We start from the raw sequence: 18,608 nt of genomic DNA, 5'->3' as shown, positions 1-18,608 counted from the left end.
TTTAGGAAATATTTCTTTTGTACCTAGGTGTGATACTAACCTAAAAACTAAGTTTCGTTTACGTACGTTTATTGGCATTTAAAAGACGCCTCCCGCATATAAGAATTCAATCCTTGTGTCGCGGGGCGTTTCACAAACATTCATGTCACATTGTATGCACAAAAACAACCAGACTCAGGACAAGCATTCGCGGATCACACAAGTGCTGTCCTATGCGGGGATCGAACCCGCGATATGTAGCGCTCAATACTCAATACTCAATATTTTTATTGCACTCCATATGTTGAACAGGTGTTACATAATATAAGTATAGTACACTATGGACCCTGTAGGGCACGGCAGAGTAGAAGAGAGGAGGATGCTAACTTTATTTAGATTTTGTATCACAGATTATTTTTGGGCGCTCAGTGGGTTTGGCCTGGTGAGCTCAACCATTTTACAGTGCAAAAACGTAACACAAAAAACACTTGCAGTCCCGCGCAAATTAATAATACCTATCAGAAGACGAGTAAATCTTCTATTCTAATCACCATATTGTTCCCTAAATATAAGTAGAATTCTAGCAGCTTCCAAGAATGCAAAAGCTAGAAAAATGCAAAAGATATGTGTATATTTCGCTAAAGATACATAATACATAAAATCGCATAATGTTGGCTGTGAGAAATATTGTATTGTAGCTTCCTACTTTACAGAAAATAGAACATTACTATTATAGTAGTGTAACTATACTACCATGCATCCAAAGACTCAATCAATCAACGACATTTATTTAAATTTTCCCGGTCAACGTGTTTGTAACAAATAATCTTGTCGATGGTTTTGTGTTTTTTTTTTGTCAAAGTAAACTATTGATGTGTTTTGGTTAAATTGTTAAAAAATATTATTATTGCCATGTCCCTATCTTTTCAGTATTCATTAATCACATTAATCATAAGGTTAAATTGTAGGGTTAACTATTCACCTTTGGCATTATTATGACATGCTTCGAACGTACTCTATGGTACGTTGCTTCTTTCCAGCGATTCTATTGGTTGTCGAATTCACTTCTTGTTTAGCCAATATGGCGTCTTTTGTGTTATGAGATGACAACATCGCAGTTTGTGTCCTATTTGTCATTTATTCATATAAAATTAACTTAATTGATCTACCTCAAAAGTTCAAAGAAAATCTTATAATTGTAATGAAAACGGTAAAAAAGTGGTAAATTACTTGTCGATTGATTACGCATTTAAGTGCAACTGAGGGAAAAGTACTTGGTTCCTGTAAAAATGGCGGGTGTGTTATCTTTATGGTTTGTGTTTTCGTTTCATTTGGAGAAAGTCAAGTAATGGTTCAGAAAGTGTTCTATGCGGAAATTTGCAGCGTTTATAACAAACAAATCGTGTTCAGACACGGCATGTGTTTCTCCTTTTGACATTTGCCGAGACGATTGATTAGACGGAGTCGGTGCAAGTGTCATCGCTTTTGATGAAATTATCAGCATGTCGCGCTGGGGCAGAGGCCGAGGCGGTAGCGTGGCCGTGCCGCTGGATAGTGCTCTCTTCAGAGAGAATAGTAACTGCCCGACAGCCGCACGTTCGGCGGGTACGGTTGGCAAGTGGGGGATCACTAGCTTCACGTCGATTAGAAGCGCACCCTACGGTAAGCACGTTTATTGACATATTTGTCATTTAATTATTATTATTCAACCTTGAGATCACGTCTTCATGTATCAGACTCAATATTTTTTAATTGACAAGAATCCTATAAGAGAATTGCAAGTAGTAAGTAGTGAAAGTTCGTTTTTGCCAGTGACACTAATGTAGTCTGTTATTTACAGTGAATTTACTATTTGGTTGCATACTTTAATGCACTTACTTACGATTGTTTTTAATTGCTTTTCCTTTATGTTTCAGCATACACCAGTAATATCCTTAAAAAGCCTGTCCAAGATCAAAATAGTCCACTGACAGTGCCAGCGGTTGAAACAGAACAACCTCCCCCAAAGCCTAAGAAATTCTTCAAGTCTCGTAATGCTGAGGTCTACCCACCAGTTCCTCAGATTACATATGCTCCACCTGTGCCAGCTGCGCCTTTATCTCCGGAACATCCTTCTCATAGCAAGGAAAAGAAAACAACTAAGAGAAGCAGGGCTTATACTCGGGACTCATCTTCTCCTGAATTACCACGCAGGAATTCTGAAAAATCTAAAGCTAAGAAGAGTACAGTTGCCACAAAGGCCTCCAAAAAAGAAGATGCACCAGCAGAAAATACTCAACCACCAAATAAGCGGTACCTGGTTAGAAATCGTGATAAAGTGATCAATTATGCTGAAGATGGTAGTAACAGTCCCATTCCAGAATTTACTCGATATGAATCATCACAATCCAAAGTAGTGTCACCTAAAGTACCTTCACCAAAAGCCAGTCCATTGGCTTCCAGTCCCACTGTTATAAAAACTGATGTGACAAGCCCATCAACGAGCAAAGATGCATGTGAAGAACGGAAACCACCTCCAATAGTTCTTAGAATATCTAAAGGAACTTCTAGAATAGTCAGTACTGATTCAAATGAAGGTTTTACATCACCAAGCTCTGATAGACACTCTTCAATGGATACCCATTCGGATATTGGTTCGGATCATAAAAAGAGTCCATCTATGGAAACAATTTGTTCTCCTAAACATGAAGGTCTGAAAATTACAATTAAATGTGCTGGTCTCACTCAAGAAGGCAAAAAGGAGAAGAAAAAGGATAAAAAAGATCATAAGTCACATAAGAGGCACCACAAGAGTTCTGATGATGAGCCACTAAAGAAAATGAGTTCGCCACAACCTGGTACTGATGCATATGACCTGTACAAAACTCTTGCATCCCCTTCTCAGGAAAGTGACAAGGAATCTAAGAACAAAGTGCTACCTGCAGATGATATAGAGTCTCAGCTAGCTAAACTAGATTCAGGGTCTGTTATTAAGTCTCCAAGGCTGGAGGCTCATCCTAATGAACTTCCTCCAGAACCTAAACCACCAGAAAGTGCTACTGGAAGGTCACGGAGAAACCGGCCAAATATAAATTATAGTGAAAATGATGATTATTTGGATGTACTCACAACTGGTTTCCCTAACAAACAAGGAACCAAAACTGTAAGTGACATTAAAAAGGAAAGTAGGAAGTCCAGGAAAAAGTATGAGACCTCTACTGATGTAGCTTCCGCAGTCACCTCACCTGAACATGAACAAGTTATTGACAAAATTGAAAGTCCAGTTGAGAAGAATGATTTAATTGATATTTTGTCTGGTGGAACTGAAAGTGGTAAAAGTGGAGAAAATCTCAAGGTTAAACTACATAGAAAGCATAAACATAAGCAAAATAAAAATTCAAGTCCCAGTTATGACACAGAGATGCCTCTTGAAGAAAACGCAGCTGAACCAACAGCAGGCAGTGAAGATGTTGATATGGAGGACGAAACCAATGAGATTCATGCTCAAGCATTTAATTCTAATAACACTCCAACTTACTCTCAGGCTAATACACAGTCTTTAGATTCTGCTTACAACAGCTGTCCTAATGAGAATTCTGAAGAAGAGGCACAGAAGCATAATCAGGAAGATGTGTTTAAATCACCCCGAGGAATGTGTGATGCTGATGAACATATAAGTGATGATAAACCTAGTGTTAAATTAGTTATTACTAAAAAGAAAGGATCAATATTTAAGAGCAAATCACTTGTTAATGATAATCCATCTCCATTGCCAGCGAGAAAGAGACGTCACCTCTACAGACATGAATGGGCTAATGATGTGAGTTATTATATTTTTTATATGAAAGATTTTACATGTCAATCACATGTTGTCTATGAAAGTGATTTCTGTGCAAAGTGATAACATTTAATGCTTATAACCCCAAAATGTTACATTGCATATGTTTAAAGTGATAGTCACAGATCCTATTACTCTTTTGTTACATAATTTGAAGTTCTTTCAAGAAAATTCTACCCAGCTGTCATTATAATGAATATTACCTTACACAAACAACCTTGAATTGAGTGCACTGCAAGTGATAGTAAAAAAGTAATTGTTTGATTACAAAACAATGTGCTGTATTTTATTTAAAGCTATTCTATTGTTTTATTATAGAAAGGAAATGAGACTCCGCGACCTGAGCCCGTGGAGAATGCTGAAGCCAGAAATCAAGTGGGTCAGGTATCAGAGGAACTTACGAGAGTGACACGGTACAGAGCTCCCGACCCTATTGTTGATGATCCTGTTGAGGCTGTTAAGCCATACACAAGTGTAAAGTGTACTAAAGAGGCTAAAGAGGTATGAATAAAATGACATAAATGATGGAAATGTTTTAATCTTTAAAGTATTTGTATCTGATTTATGTTTTTTTTTTTTGCAGTACTACACAGTTGTTAGAAATGTTAAGAAAGCACATCAAATCCAAGAAATTGGAGAATTTCAGGAATTCAATGATGATGTGGAGTACCTCTTGGACGCTTTACAGGTAAATAATATTTGTAAAATGTTAAACAGTTTGTTTCTCTGTCGCAATTTGAATAATGAAATTCCTTGTAGTTATTGTAGTATACATTGTTGTATCTTACAATATAAGTTGAGCAATCATTTTGCAAAGAATTATGCAAATTATAAAATGTTTATGCCAGATTTGCATACATTGAAATGAATTTTGACTTTTGACCTCAAAAGTTGCTCGCTTTGTAATGAATAACATCTTATAGCTTTGCTTTTATGTTAAAGAAATACTAAAATTAGTTGGATGTGTCACAGCAGTCAGAGTTGATGAGTCACCATCCATAATGCCAAGTATTTTTAAAAAACCTACTATAGAAAATATTTATTAATTTCTATACTTAGAGCTAAATAAAGATCATAAAGTTGGTTTAAGCTATTATTTTCAAAGAGTTTAGCAGTTTGATTTAGAAGCCCATGTATAAACTTTTAACCCAAACCTTAAAAATGTTTAATACTTAATCATTTAATTGAATGCAGGATAACAACCCAATATCAACTCGCTGTCTGTCTGCGATCACGCTGGCGAGCAAATGTACCGCGCCTGCGTTCCGCATGCATCTGCGGGCGCACGGCACAGTGCAGAAGTTCTTCAGTGCACTGCACGACGCCACTGATGACCAGGTACCATATCAGTTTTCATAATAACTTATAAATTATCTATTATATAAAATTCTTGTGTCTCTTAAATTTACCGTACCTTATTCTCATGAAATTTTATGAGCATATTATGTAGGTTTGGGAATTGGATAACATCTATCTTTCAACACCCATTTATTTTTATACCCTAAAACTTCTTTAAGGGTAATTTGTATGGCAAAACAAGTTTTGCTGGGATAGCTATCATAAAAGAATAGCAGAACATTGAATGCCGAGAGGTTAAATGTCTGTGTATGTTTTTGAGGTTCCATACCCAAAACCTTATTACTAAGAATGTTTTCGATCCTTCCGCCGTTATCAGTCTGTAACAGGCAAAACATCTATTACCCCAGATACTTCAATACAAGTTTTAAAATATTTTTATTATAGAAGAGCACTGCCACAAGTAACATATATTTTAAAGAATTTTCGCAGATGAATAATTAATCAGAGCTAAGTTATTAGAAGTCTCATAATTTTTATTATGTTCTAATTTTGATGTTCAGACAAGTAGTGTTGAGATGTTTTAAATAAATAAATAAGTGAAGTTTAGTTTTCAATGTTACGTTATGCATTATTGCCGAGTTTTTATTGGATTGTACTGTGTTTATTAATAGAACAATCCCGCATCAATAAATCACTACATGCATTTAGCTTATCTTATTCTCGCTCGGTTTTGTATTGGCTTAATATAATAATTTTATCTATAATTGTATTGAATGAACATAAAACTGTTATTTATTTATTTATTTACTATATACTCGTGATATCCGCACAGATGAGTGTATGACTACTAAATTACTCTTTGGCGGCACTAATGCATAATTAGGCATTAACATTTTCGTCTGCATTTAAAGGTGATCGATATTTACTAAGAAGATATTCAAGCCGTGTCTTATATTTACCATACTGATTCTATCAAATTAGGACCTACTTGACTTTTGGGTTTGCTTCTGTTAATTCAGTTATACATTTTCTACAATACCTGTCTTATTCGCATACAGAATACAACATTAAAATGGTGATTATTTTCAGAGTTTGGGTCTTTGTACGGCGACAGTGATGTTTGTATTGTCCCAAGACCGTCTCAATATGGATCTGGACCGGGAGTCACTAGAACTCATGCTTAACTTACTCGAATCTGATGCTTCACATAAGTAAGTAATAGTCTATATTTTATTTTTCTTATTTAACTTGGACATATACAGGAAAGAAATAATGACGTAATGTGTTGACAATAGTATGTGAATGAATATTAATCTTTCGCCTTTTACAGGAATGCGCTTGATGACTGCGGTTTGACATCAGCCCAATTAACAAAAACACAAGAAAGAGTAAGGGAACTATGCGCTGAAATCAAAAGCCAAGGGAAAGCACAGCACTTGGATTTAGAAAATATTACTGTAAGTATTGTGTTTTCGTAACAGCATTTGTACTTGTTGTAAAATGTTATTGCCATTTCTGATAAGTTAATGTAAAAGAAAAATCCAACACAGTCATTCGAAATAAACTTGTCATTAATTAAGAATGGTATTCCCTATTAATCTAAACAATAGAAAATGTAGCTATAGGCTATGTTATTAAACGTTATTCAAGACATTTTAGAAGCCCTATGCATCACCTTGAACCAAAATAGAAACACATGAATGGTATAAAGCCATGACCTAACAGACCTTACCTTAATCTGGTTGACCTTCAGAGTGGTTGAATAGGTATGTTCTATTAATAATAGAATATGGCAAAAGGTCATTTTCTCTGGATATAAAATATTCAAAGCAAGGTTAAAGGTATATTTCTTGTAAATGTACTTTTTATTTGCTTTCGCCATAGTCGAGGTCAATAACGGCGGTAAAAGCACTGATCTTAAAAACATATATTATAAACATTCTACTTTCATATAAATTAAAGATAAATAAAATTCGTTGTGTTGGCTTTTACAATAATACTTTAATTAGTTCGCTCCTTCTTTATTGCTCTTTACAAAAAGAAAAAAATCCCGCAGTAAGGAATTTAATCCTTGTGTCGCTTGGGGTTTTACAAACATTCAAGTCACATATTTAAAGAGAGCCAGACTCGGCAAGTATTCGTGGATCACAAAAATGCTACACTTACACGGTGATCGAAACCGCGACACGTCGCGTCCATTGCAGTGGGTTTGGCGTAATGACCTGAACCACTCCGTTATTAGATATTTGAAAAGCACATGATTCAAAAAATGTAACAAGTTTGGTTTTTTAGGTGGGACATTTGGCCATGGAGACATTACTTTCGTTGACTTCGAAGCGCGCCGGTGAGTGGTTCAAGGAAGAACTTCGTGTGTTGGGCGGTGTCGATCACATCGTCCGTACCATTCAAGACTGTGCTGAGAAACTAGACTCGCCCGTGGCCAACTGGACCAGTGCTGATGTTGAAGTACTCAGGAAAGCTGATAGGTGTTTACGGGTGTTGGAGAATGTAAGTTTATTTTTGTTATTGTATTTCAAGAAAAATTTAATAAGAATTTGTTAAATGGTCAGTGTTCAATTTAATCTATACTAATATGAACAAGCTGAAGAGTTTGTTTGTTTGTTTGAACGCGCTAATCTCAGGAACTATTGTGCCAAAATGAAAAAATATTTTTGTGTTGAATAGACAATTCATCGAGGAAGGTTATAGGCTATATATACAGAGGAAAATATAGCAAAAACGGGGAAAAATATTCATCATCGACTGCTTGCGTTCAAAAATTCCTAACTTATAATTTCTACCACGCGGATGAAGTCGCGGGCAACAGCTAGTTTCAAATGAAATATTCTACGACCATGCATTGTGTTTAGTCCATAAGATCTGTTTCTGCCTATAAGCCTCGATGTTGACGGTGTCGTGTGTTGTGCAGGTGACGCAGGCCAACGAGGACAACCAGTCGTACCTGTGCGGGTCGGGCGGCGCGGCGGCGCGCACGGTGTGCGGCGTGCTGCGCGCCTGGTGCGGCGCGGCGCGGGACCTGCCCGCCCTGCGCGCGCCGCTGCTGGACGCCGCGCTGCCCGCGCTCAAGGTGCTGCTCAACCTGTCGCACTCCTTCGGCACCGCCGGTCAGTACACACTCTACTCTAAATATTACTGCGAGTGGCTAAGCTATAAGTGAATCGATCACAGGTTAAGCTGCGCTTGACGCGGTTGGTCCTTAGATAGGTGACCATCTTTGACATAACGAGTTCCTCGATGTTTCGCAAGGCACGTTCAATTGTGGGTCGCGGCTGTTATTCATACATCTTTGACAGTCGTTACAATTAGTCAAAAGCTTGAAGTCTGATAACCAGTCTAACCAAGAATTATCGTGTTACCCAGGTAACTTATTTACGGAGGTCACATATTTAGTCGCTCCTTGTTGAACACTGATACTTAGCTGAATCCGGTTAGACTGGCAGCCGACCCCAACATCGTTGGAAAAGGCTAGGCAGATGAGATAAACTGATGAAAAAATTCAAGCCTCTTACAGGACTTGAACCCGCAATTCCTGCTCGCTAATTCAACTTCACCAACAAGTTAAGGAGATCACTGACTAAAAGTTTGAATTTGTTCATTGTATAATGACATGTCGCGCCGTATTGTGGACTTAAGCGATATCCATTTTGCTTTCTGTGAAGTTGATAAAGATGAAATGATTGCTTGCTTATGTTAGGTGGAAGCCTGTTTGATGGTAAAAGGAAATATGGTCGCGACACCTATTAGAGATTGTTATGGGCTATGACCTGTCAAACACGTTATTCGTCAGTGCGTTTATCGCCTTCAGCTTTTTTTTATGATCGTAAAGGAATGAAGGAGCTTGTAGCTAAGCTATAACTGTACAAGTTAACCGATCACAAGTAAAGCTTTGCTTGCTACGGATTCCTCCGTGTTTCAGACGGCACATTGAATTGTGATTCCCGGCTGTTTTTAAAACATATTCCACATGCGAGAAATGCTGACAACCAGCTTTACTACTATGCTACCCAGCAGCTAACTGGGTTAAAGAGTTCCGATAGGCAGCCAACTAAGATCTAAATCTATACTTTACTAACGCACCTTTAGTAATAGATTCTTTCAGTGTTAGATAGCTCATTTATTGAGGAAGGCTATACGATTAATACCACCGAGCTATGATTCAAAAACGGCGAAAAAATGCGTGCACTCAATCCGATTTTAATCACTCCCGCCTTGTTTCTAGCAGCCAGTCCTAATAAGAGTTTGCCCTGGATACTTATAAATGCTGTTTCCAATTTTTTTTGTCATGTTCACTTTAATTTTCAGTTTCCGTGGGAGCTCAAGTTATTGGTGAACAACCATCGGTGATAGAGACATGCCTCATTATTTTGTACAATCAAGACAACTTCATTCCTGACAACAGAAACTTTGAGTTTAGTGTTTGTGTAAGTATTGCCATCATTATCTTTTAACTCTAATTAAAGTCAATGAATTGATAAATCAATCGTTCCTCCTTCATTATGTCTTAAAGTAATTTAAAAAACTCTTTTCCTTACTCAGGTCCTTCTGCTTTTAATTAACTTGGTTCAGAATAATGAGACGAACACGCAGAGGTTGTTGGACGTGCGTATACGCATAGACAACGAAGAAGACATAATGTCGAGGAGTATTGGAGCTATTGATCTTATTGTAGATCTGTTTTATAAACGGGAAGAACTTGCTAGGTGAGTCATTTGTTTGTTGTATGAAGGTAGTAATCAAATCTCATTCTTAATATGAAGTGCTGTATAGAGAAGGTTTTTTTACTAATAATGATACAATTAACAGACGTGCGGAAGAGAACACAGACGCACTGCTGGACGGTGAGAAGGAGCCTGATGATAATAACGATAAGAAGAAGCAATCTCAAGACGACATCGACGAGACTGTTGCCAAGTGTAAGTCAATTTTAGTAATAAAATCACTTATATTAAGGTTATAAAAAATGTAATAGCAATGTTGATACCATTGATGTTACGTTTTTAATTATTTATTGCTCTATTTTAAATATTTTTAATAAATGTGGTGATTATGATAGTTGAGTGTTAAGTGGTTAGATAACTAAAAATTGGATTTTACAATACACCACAGAGTTGCCCAATACATTGACCAAAAGTTTATTTATATTAGGAGTTCTTTTTTACTTTGTATATATGCTTAAGTATATCTGGACTTGTCATAACGTTTCAATAGTCCACGTTCGACATAGCCTAGTGTCCCGGCACAGGCCGCTAGTGGTGTGTAGTGTGTGATGTTCCCCTGCTGTGCAGTGCTGGCCCGCGCGGGCGCGCACATGGAGCACAGCATGGTGGGCGCGTACATGGCGCTGCTGCTGGGCCACGCGGCCGGCGCCGCGCCCGCCCGCGCCGCCGCCGTGCGCGCGCGCGTGCCGCTCTACGCGCCGCTGCTGCCCACGCTCAAGAAGTACTACGCCTTCCTCACGCTCACCGCCAGCGTAAGTACCACTATATATGAACAATTGTGCACAACTAGTCTAGTGCTCCAGGGTCTACATTAATTTTATTCAAATTACTCTAAAATTGATATGCAATTCATGAAATTCTCATAAACTTTTACTTTTAAAATGATATAAGAGTCACAAATTTTCTTCTTCAAGATTTTTTTTCTTCAAGAAATCTGCTTTTTAATGCCAAATTAGTGAATTTTGTTAAAAAAAATACTGTTAGTCTAGCTGCAATAAGTTTCATTTTTAAGTTACTTCAGATAAAAATTATAATCAATTTTCAAAATGTAAATAACCAGTCTGGGTACTGTTTAAATAATACAATGCATAAAATGATACAGCCATCGTATTTCATTTCTATACATATAAGTTGCTATCGTAAATCCCGGACTAGTGGATTTTAAGATTATCTATTCAATTATTCAAGCTCTATTTAAGTACTAAAACAAAACCCCTTGTGCAGCTAACTAAACCATCATCACAATATTACAGGCCGAAGCAGCGATAGTAGCGCACGTGAAGGCCACGCAGCGCATCATCGAGTTCATGGAGGCGAGCGACGCCGCGCAGCAATGTGAGCAGCAGCAGCCCGCGCCGCCGTCGCCGCCCGGCGAGGCGCAGGACATGTCGCTGAGCGGCCTGCAGCACACCTACTCCCGCACCTACGGCGCGCCGCCCAACGCAGAGGTACACTCCTACCACTAGCGGCCCGCACTCACTCCTTGTTGTACGAGGCGCGCCCTCTCACTTGCTGATGGATGGTAATCACCTACGATTCCGTTAGTGCATGCATATGTGTCTTAACATGTATCTATTAAGCGTTTAGTAAGTCGAGGAGCGAGCTCCCCGAGTACGATGTTATCATAAGACTTGTATATACGAAACAAAACATCAAAGAAATCCTTGTATATTGTGAACACCTTCTAGCAATAGTATATGCCATTTGTAATAGTGAAAACAATGTTATAGGTGGTGGTCGTTTGTTTGCACGCGGCTATAATAAGTACCTCTTCTCTTTGTATCGATATTTCTTCCTTCTCTATGATATTGTTGTAAATATAAAAACAGACTGTTAAGGTGATAGTTATGTTGACGACATAGATATGGGTTATGAAGTCTTAATTAAATTGAGATATTCCGAGTTTAAGCCACTGAACTGGCAATATAAAAGTGCAAAAATAGTCGAGTAAGTGTATAATAGATATGTATTCTTTTATGTGAATATTGTGTCTGCACTTTTTGTATTATACCGCTCCGAGAGAGTTACAAATTATTAGAGTATTGTTCTATTGAGGCACAATCCTTTATTGTAAATAAATTTTAGCTAGTACCAATAGGTCTTTGTTGAGTAAATTTAGAGTAGGTACGGTTGATGATGTCCGGGAATGTTAAAACGTAAAGCAAGGCAGCGCCAGCGGCGGCCGCGTGACGTCATCACTCGTACGACGCGCAGGGAACGCATCTCACGAGATGGTGCAAAATGTACAAACACTAACTTCGATAAACGCTCGCAATGAGAGAATGACCTAGATATTAAATTATAGGACAATTTATAATGTTGGATTTTTAACCAGTTGTAGAACTAGACGGCATTTGATGTTTTTATTTCTCATGACACTCACATAATGTCTGCAAGACTCCCAAGTTCACAACTCGACTGATGTCCGTTTGGCGAAATTTTATTTTATGTTTGAAATATATGACTATGTAAGGCACACGCATTACTTAATTTTGTCTAGTATTGCAGTTTGGATGTGTTTCTAAATCAAGCATCTGAATATGGCTATAAATTTTACAAAAATAATTTGTTTTTGTATTCATTAGGTGCGGTTTATGCGGTCGAATCAGTTATTTTAGTTTAAATTTTCTGAAATAAAAATAACTGATAGTTTTTGGTTGTTTATGACTAAAGTGGGTTGTTGTCATTTACATACCATATGTATTTCTAAGAATTAGTTATATTTGGCACAATTTGGCTCTTTTAAGCACTTTATGAGAAAAATTATCCTGTGTCGGTAACAAAACTTCATTCCTAATTTTAATTTTATCAAGTTAGGTTTTATATTTGTGTTTGAACGCATTTTGGGCTGACCAGAATCATGTAATGAACATATTGTGTGAATCCATCTTAATGATCAGTCCAGTAATTACAAACAGTTGCGCGGCCCGCATTACTTCACACATGATTGCGGATTTACCTGTTACGGAAATGTTAAAAGATAATTCTGCTCTACATTACCGTATGCCGACATTTTTTCTGACAGCTTTACTTTATTTATAAGTTTTTTCTTAAGTTGAGTAACTAAGGTGTATTTTGTAACAAAAGCTGTTCCACTCACAGAAGTTTGCGAACACTGTTGGGAATAGTTTTATTTGAAAGACAAGGGATATCATTCTGATGTTAACACTGTACAGCTATGATTCTTATTGCCTAAATTATATTTACGTAATTTATTGACTTATGTATGTATGAACTAAGCGTAGCTCTAAAGTGCATTTCGTTATGAAATTTTCATCTTTATATCACCTGTGTTTTTAATAATATGTTGTTTTAACTATTATCACGAGAGTTTGATATCTTGAGAAATTATTATTGTATATGTAATGTGTAATTATGTTATAAAGTATTACGTGTAATTATTAAAAGAAGACAATTTAAATAATTTTGTAGTTTTATTATCTAATCACGATCACTCCTTCCACAAATATATGTTGATTTCGTTGAAAATATATCAAATAAAAGTAAATAAAAATAAAAAACATGTATTTAGTTTAATAATACGTATATTTAAAGTGAATACCACCTAAATACCAACTAACATCCATGAGCTTAAATTTCTTTCTTTGCAACAGATGTTGACGCTACTTTATGATTGGCAACACAAAGAGTCACAAGGAGAAAACTACAAGTTTAGCTCTTCTACCATTTGGCTTTGAAATATAGAAAATACCATACGACTACAATGGGGCACACACACGACGTTACTAAAAAAAACTACAATAGTTCAATGAAGCTAATCACAAACATTGAAAGAGCAGTCATCAAAATGTAAAATCTAAAAGTATTAAATTCGTTCTACGGCATCTACACGAGCTGTGGCAGGAGCACGAGTGCTCTGCCAGTCTCCGGACTCTGTGTATTGTTTGTTTACAGCGCTCAGTTGCTCGAAGTTCGCTTTCGCTAATTTGTGTTTATTGCGAACTTTCTGAACCAGCTCTTCATCATACACGTCTTCTGGTACATCGAGTTTCAAATGAGCCTTCATTTCTTGCACCGTCACTAAGAAACAATTCCAAGGCGCCCAGTCTTCATTGACATGCCATCTACAAAGCCTCAGTTCGGTGACATCACTGCACTCGCTGATCGCAGAGTGCGTGTGCCACAGCTTTTCAACTATGAAGAAAATGTCTTTCTCCTGAAGTACGAAAGCCAGAGAGCCCCAACACTTGCGGCGTCGCTCGTCACGTTGCACTGCTCTCAAGATAAATCGGTAAGGCGTCATATCTATCCAGCTACGTTCATTCACATCCTTCCACGAGCATGACTTACAGATCAAGAAATTAGACATTCTTGTATTCAAAGGGAATTCTGAATAAGGTTTCACCTGATGACATAATTCGCAGAAGTGCAGGCTGCTGTTCTGCATATTTTTATAGTCTCTCTGATCTTTGTACTTCGTTACGCCACCATTTAGTTCAGAAGTCTGTATCATCCGAAATATTGTGCTAGATACTCTACGCCTCAGATACTCGAGTTGGGAAGGTTTATATCGCCTGACCAATAGATCACATTCTTGATCCAAAAGTCTGATAATTTCTTCTGCTAAAGGGTGGTAAATTCCCTGTAATGCAAATTTCATATCGACAACAAGTTCTAAACGTTCTTTAAAATCCATGTCATCGCGGATAAAAGCACTATAAAGCTCTTTCAGATTTCTAGCCTTTTGTATTTCGACTGTCTCCATTGTAATTAATTTTCCACTGCGACCATACCAAGCTACTGGCTTAGAAATTTCATCTAAAAAGCGTTTTTCGCGAATCTTTCGACTATCTTCTCTCACTTTAACTCTGTAATCCTCAATACATCGTAATAATTCCACTTCCTTATCGAGGAGCAATGAGAATTCGGCTATTTTTGGACCTTTAGCGTGTAATCGTGATATCCTAGCAATTTCTGCGTGCTTCCAGCGATCCACCTGAAATACGTAAATAAGTAGGTAGGTACTCATAGTTTTGTGACTTCAGATTACTTGGTACAAAAAAAAACTTATGTTAATTCTTGAGAGAATTGCTCTAAGTTGCCTAAACTTACCATTGCATACAGTTGATCAAAATCTTCACGCGTTTTCGGAAACGTCTTTGTAATAAGGTCGCGCCGTATTCTTTTTTCCGTAGCTTCCACTTCCAATCTTTCCTCCTCCTTCATGCGCTCTATTCGCTCTCTGGAGTTAAAGAAAATGATATCATTACAAAGGCAATTAACAAATTGTGATAAAAAATACTTTGCGACGGAGCCCGTCACTTTTCTAGTCAGTTAGTATTAGAAAGAAAATCAACAACTTACCTGCATTCCCGTAACCATTTATCCACTTTTTGACGGTACTGGTGATGTCTGAAGGCACGTTGTATGATCGAAGCATAATGGTCGTGGTTTAACCGTTTGATCATCTCTTCGTAAGTCTCATATGGTTTTGGGATAACAATCCTGTCATTCACGTTTGGTACATATGCGTGAACGTTGTTCATTTGCGTTGCGCGGCTGTAGTTTGTATCCTGCAATTTTAACACAAAGTTTTGACAGAAGTGCCTGGCTTTAAAATTCACCAAAATGCATCCTAATGATTCCATGTCATCCTCATACATACGTATAACTTTTCTTTTTCTTCAGCCGTCTGCGTGTCTCGGCAGTTTTTCTTTTCAGGAGGCAACTTTTCTGCTTTTTGCGGTGTCTGTGTGTAGGCATGGTGGAACACCGCTCCTGTGAATTTAGTAACCTTTATGAATTTAGATCCGTGATACCAAGTTAAAGAAGTTCATTACGTAGCTTACGGTTAAATTCAGATCTTCAGATAAATTCAGATTGGGATATGCTAGTCGTAACGATGGATTTCAATAAGATGACTTTTTTTGACGTTTTCTCCTTAATGTGTTTTTGAGCTGGCGTACCACTCTTAATTTTTTTCGTAATAGCGTGTGTCGCAATAACGGCATTCGATAAACCGGTTTTCGACTTAATGTACTTTCGAAAAGGCGTAAATATTTTTCGAAATAGCGTGCGTCGCAATAACGTCATTCAAATCTTTATATCACTCCCTGCCGATCCTGCTTCCATGATTGGATGCTTAGACACAATACGTTGTATTTATGGCAAACAATATTCCTCATATCTCTATTTAATCAGGGTAAAACTTTATGGAAACAGACATAATCCTTTTTAAAGCGTGCACAGGGACGCAGGTCTAACATTCATAGGCGTCGTTGAGAACTTTAGGTTGCTTTGTATCGCTGCTCATGAACACCTCGCTACAAGCCATAGCGATTGCCTACATATCAACAATAACACCATTTAGATAACCAATGGTAATGAAAAAAGATTCTGCGGGTTCATTTATTTAATAAATTGATTTAAAAATATATGAACAAAATTTAGTACAAGTAGCCAGCAGTGACCGCAGATGATCACACTCAAAAATATGTTTCTTTCTTTCTTTTAAGATTTTGAATATTATAATTGAGTATCTATTGACTTCATAAATTCGTACCTGTTTTTACATTCTTGTATCCTCCCAAGAAGGGTTTACGCATGGGTTCAGAAAATATTTCGACATTGATTTGTTTTATAGTGGACCCAAACGGTACAGTCACACTTAGCACGTCATTCAGTGGCATTTCTTGATATAACTTCTCTAAGTTCAGAACCTCGTTATTTCTGGTCAGCAACTCAACCTCCACTATTCCGTATTTGTCGTAATCAAGATCCGCAACTGCCATGCGATCTTTTAACGGCCTGTCATATCTTAAGATAACCAAGTTACTTGGTTCAATTAGAAACAACTCACCCAAGTTTTTCTTAATTTCATGAACTAACATTATCGAATGATATGAACGCGTAAACATGGCATTTTGATTGCGAACCTTAAACTTCATGGCAATAAATGGCATGTGTTTCTTCCTGGGCATGACTGCGTGCAGCAGATCATGGACATAAGATTCCTTTGGAATGGCCGAGAGCGAAAAAGCTTCGGAGTCCTTTGTAAAAACATCAATAGTCAAGCTACCGGGAGCATCAGTCTTAAGTTGGGACAATAGAGTCGTATCTTTCAGCACATTTCTGTTTTTAGTCAACAAAAGGTTGTTGTTAGAAATACTGAGTAGCTTTGATAATTTTCGTTTCACAAACTTTACAGGTATCGACGATGGGAACACCTTGCTGTACAATTCGTTGGGGTTTAGGGGGGATTTGAAGGTCACCAGGACGTGGCTGATGGGGCATACAAACTGCTCGGCGTCTCTCGCACATGGTGCTGTGGGGTACCGGGACTGCACCTCGTCGCTTGATGGAACAGTTTTGTAAGGCGGGGCCGTGAGCAGCTTCTCTCGACCTAGATCGCACTGACAAGCGATAGCTCCTCTAGGGCTATCTGGATTCTGTGAAATTCCTAACAATTTTTGCACGTTCGTTTTCTTCATGTTGACACAATTCTTTCGCACGAGCCAATTAATAAAAGAAACGATATTTTTAACACTAATAAAAAAAACTTGTACAAGACTAGATAGAATAAATAGGTTTTGACGAATAACTTTGTTAACTGTTGCTTGGTAACAACAGTTGCTATGAAACCATTTTTAAAGACTCAACTTCAGCATTGCTTTTCGAGTAGGTTCTAGTGTCTGCAAGTTATTTCGCAGAGTAACCAGTGTTTAGTGTACCTGTGACCTACATATCTATAGATGTCTCCATGGCAACGGGCACCGCACGCCGAAGGGACTTGATGTCATAAAATGAAAAGTTTCTCAGTGGTCCGTAGCAATATAGTTAAAAAACGAAACCATTCATAGACGACCCCATCTCGCACTTGGCAGCTTCTTTTAGTTGCAACTCGCATAATTTCAGTCGCCTACATTCAGTTTAACACAAACCACAAAATCGTGTACGTAAACAAAACACGATTTTAGAAGAACGAGGTTTTTTTATAGATTTCTTTAAATAAACTTCTTACCACATGGACATAACATTGGCTTAGACCTACGCATACAATTTAGATTTGTAAATGTATCATTTTGCAGGACACAGTACATATTACCATAAAAAATGGTACCTATTCTTGCATATAATGTGTATCTTACCATGATAGTTTATATATGTTTATGATTCCACAAAGTAAGTAGAGAATACGTGTAGGTAAAATTGTGAAATTAATAGTTTTCAGTTAGCCAGTGAAGAGCAGGCGTTGTTTGTTTGCATAAAGAGCGAATTAACCGCTAAGCTTAAAAAACTAAACTCCTTTGAAGAATTTTATAAAAGATCCGAGTGTGCATTCAACGTTTATAAATAGGTAATTTTCTGGTCTGAAACTATTTCCTTTGTAAGTTTATATCTTAAAGGCAATTAGTTTTTTAACTTCAGTTTTATAATAGGTACTGTAAAATGTTCATAGTGTTTTGATATCCATACACGGAAATAAAATATTATTGATCTACTACAACAGAGACCTAAGTAGGTGGTTGATAGTTAATAAAAATTGAGAAAACAATAAAATTACAGAGCAATAAAAGAGCGAATGTGCCGAGCATAGCTGGCGTGATATTAAATTCCTCCGAAAACATAAAAATGATTTTCGATCGTAAAACTATAATTTACAGACGTAAAAATGCGCTGAGTTATATGTTACTCCAAGTCTGAGATGTGGACTAGGAATATTGCATCTTATGGAGGTTGACGCCATACTTCGTTACCATTATTTATTGCACATTTATGTACCGTTAGTCGGCAAAGTTCGATTTAAGTAAGAA

The 18,608-nt window shown here is 37.4% G+C and overlaps 2 protein-coding genes across 3 annotated transcripts; one reads left to right on the top strand and one right to left on the bottom strand.

The window, feature by feature from the left end:
* Positions 1 to 1,042: 1,042 nt before the first annotated feature.
* LOC113496351 (protein wings apart-like) lies at positions 1,043 to 13,285 on the top strand. Of its 2 annotated transcripts, XM_026875532.1 has the most exons (15): positions 1,043 to 1,641; positions 1,896 to 3,778; positions 4,115 to 4,297; positions 4,380 to 4,484; positions 4,991 to 5,134; positions 6,185 to 6,306; positions 6,426 to 6,552; positions 7,388 to 7,603; positions 8,025 to 8,057; positions 8,169 to 8,220; positions 9,419 to 9,537; positions 9,653 to 9,816; positions 9,920 to 10,029; positions 10,402 to 10,586; positions 11,088 to 13,285. In XM_026875532.1, exons 1-15 carry the CDS (start codon positions 1,482 to 1,484, stop codon positions 11,298 to 11,300), a joined length of 3,816 nt encoding a protein of 1,271 aa, XP_026731333.1. In that variant the 5' UTR covers positions 1,043 to 1,481; the 3' UTR covers positions 11,301 to 13,285. The 2 variants fall into 2 exon arrangements, with proteins under 2 accessions (XP_026731333.1, XP_026731332.1); XM_026875531.1 differs by having other exon boundaries at positions 8,025 to 8,220.
* A 76-nt stretch (positions 13,286 to 13,361) lies between these two features.
* Positions 13,362 to 17,534, bottom strand: LOC113496352 (IQ and ubiquitin-like domain-containing protein). Its single transcript, XM_026875533.1, has 5 exons — positions 16,358 to 17,534; positions 15,461 to 15,573; positions 15,160 to 15,368; positions 14,908 to 15,037; positions 13,362 to 14,791 (listed from the first exon to the last, which is right to left on the bottom strand). The coding sequence occupies exons 1-5, from the start codon at positions 17,283 to 17,285 to the stop codon at positions 13,661 to 13,663; spliced, it is 2,511 nt and encodes an 836-aa protein (XP_026731334.1). The 5' UTR covers positions 17,286 to 17,534; the 3' UTR covers positions 13,362 to 13,660.
* Positions 17,535 to 18,608: the final 1,074 nt, after the last annotated feature.

Source organism: Trichoplusia ni, chromosome 8, assembly GCF_003590095.1.
Source record: "Trichoplusia ni isolate ovarian cell line Hi5 chromosome 8, tn1, whole genome shotgun sequence".
Classification (NCBI taxonomy): Eukaryota; Metazoa; Arthropoda; class Insecta; order Lepidoptera; family Noctuidae; genus Trichoplusia; species Trichoplusia ni.
This window is presented reverse-complemented; position numbering and strand designations above follow the sequence as displayed.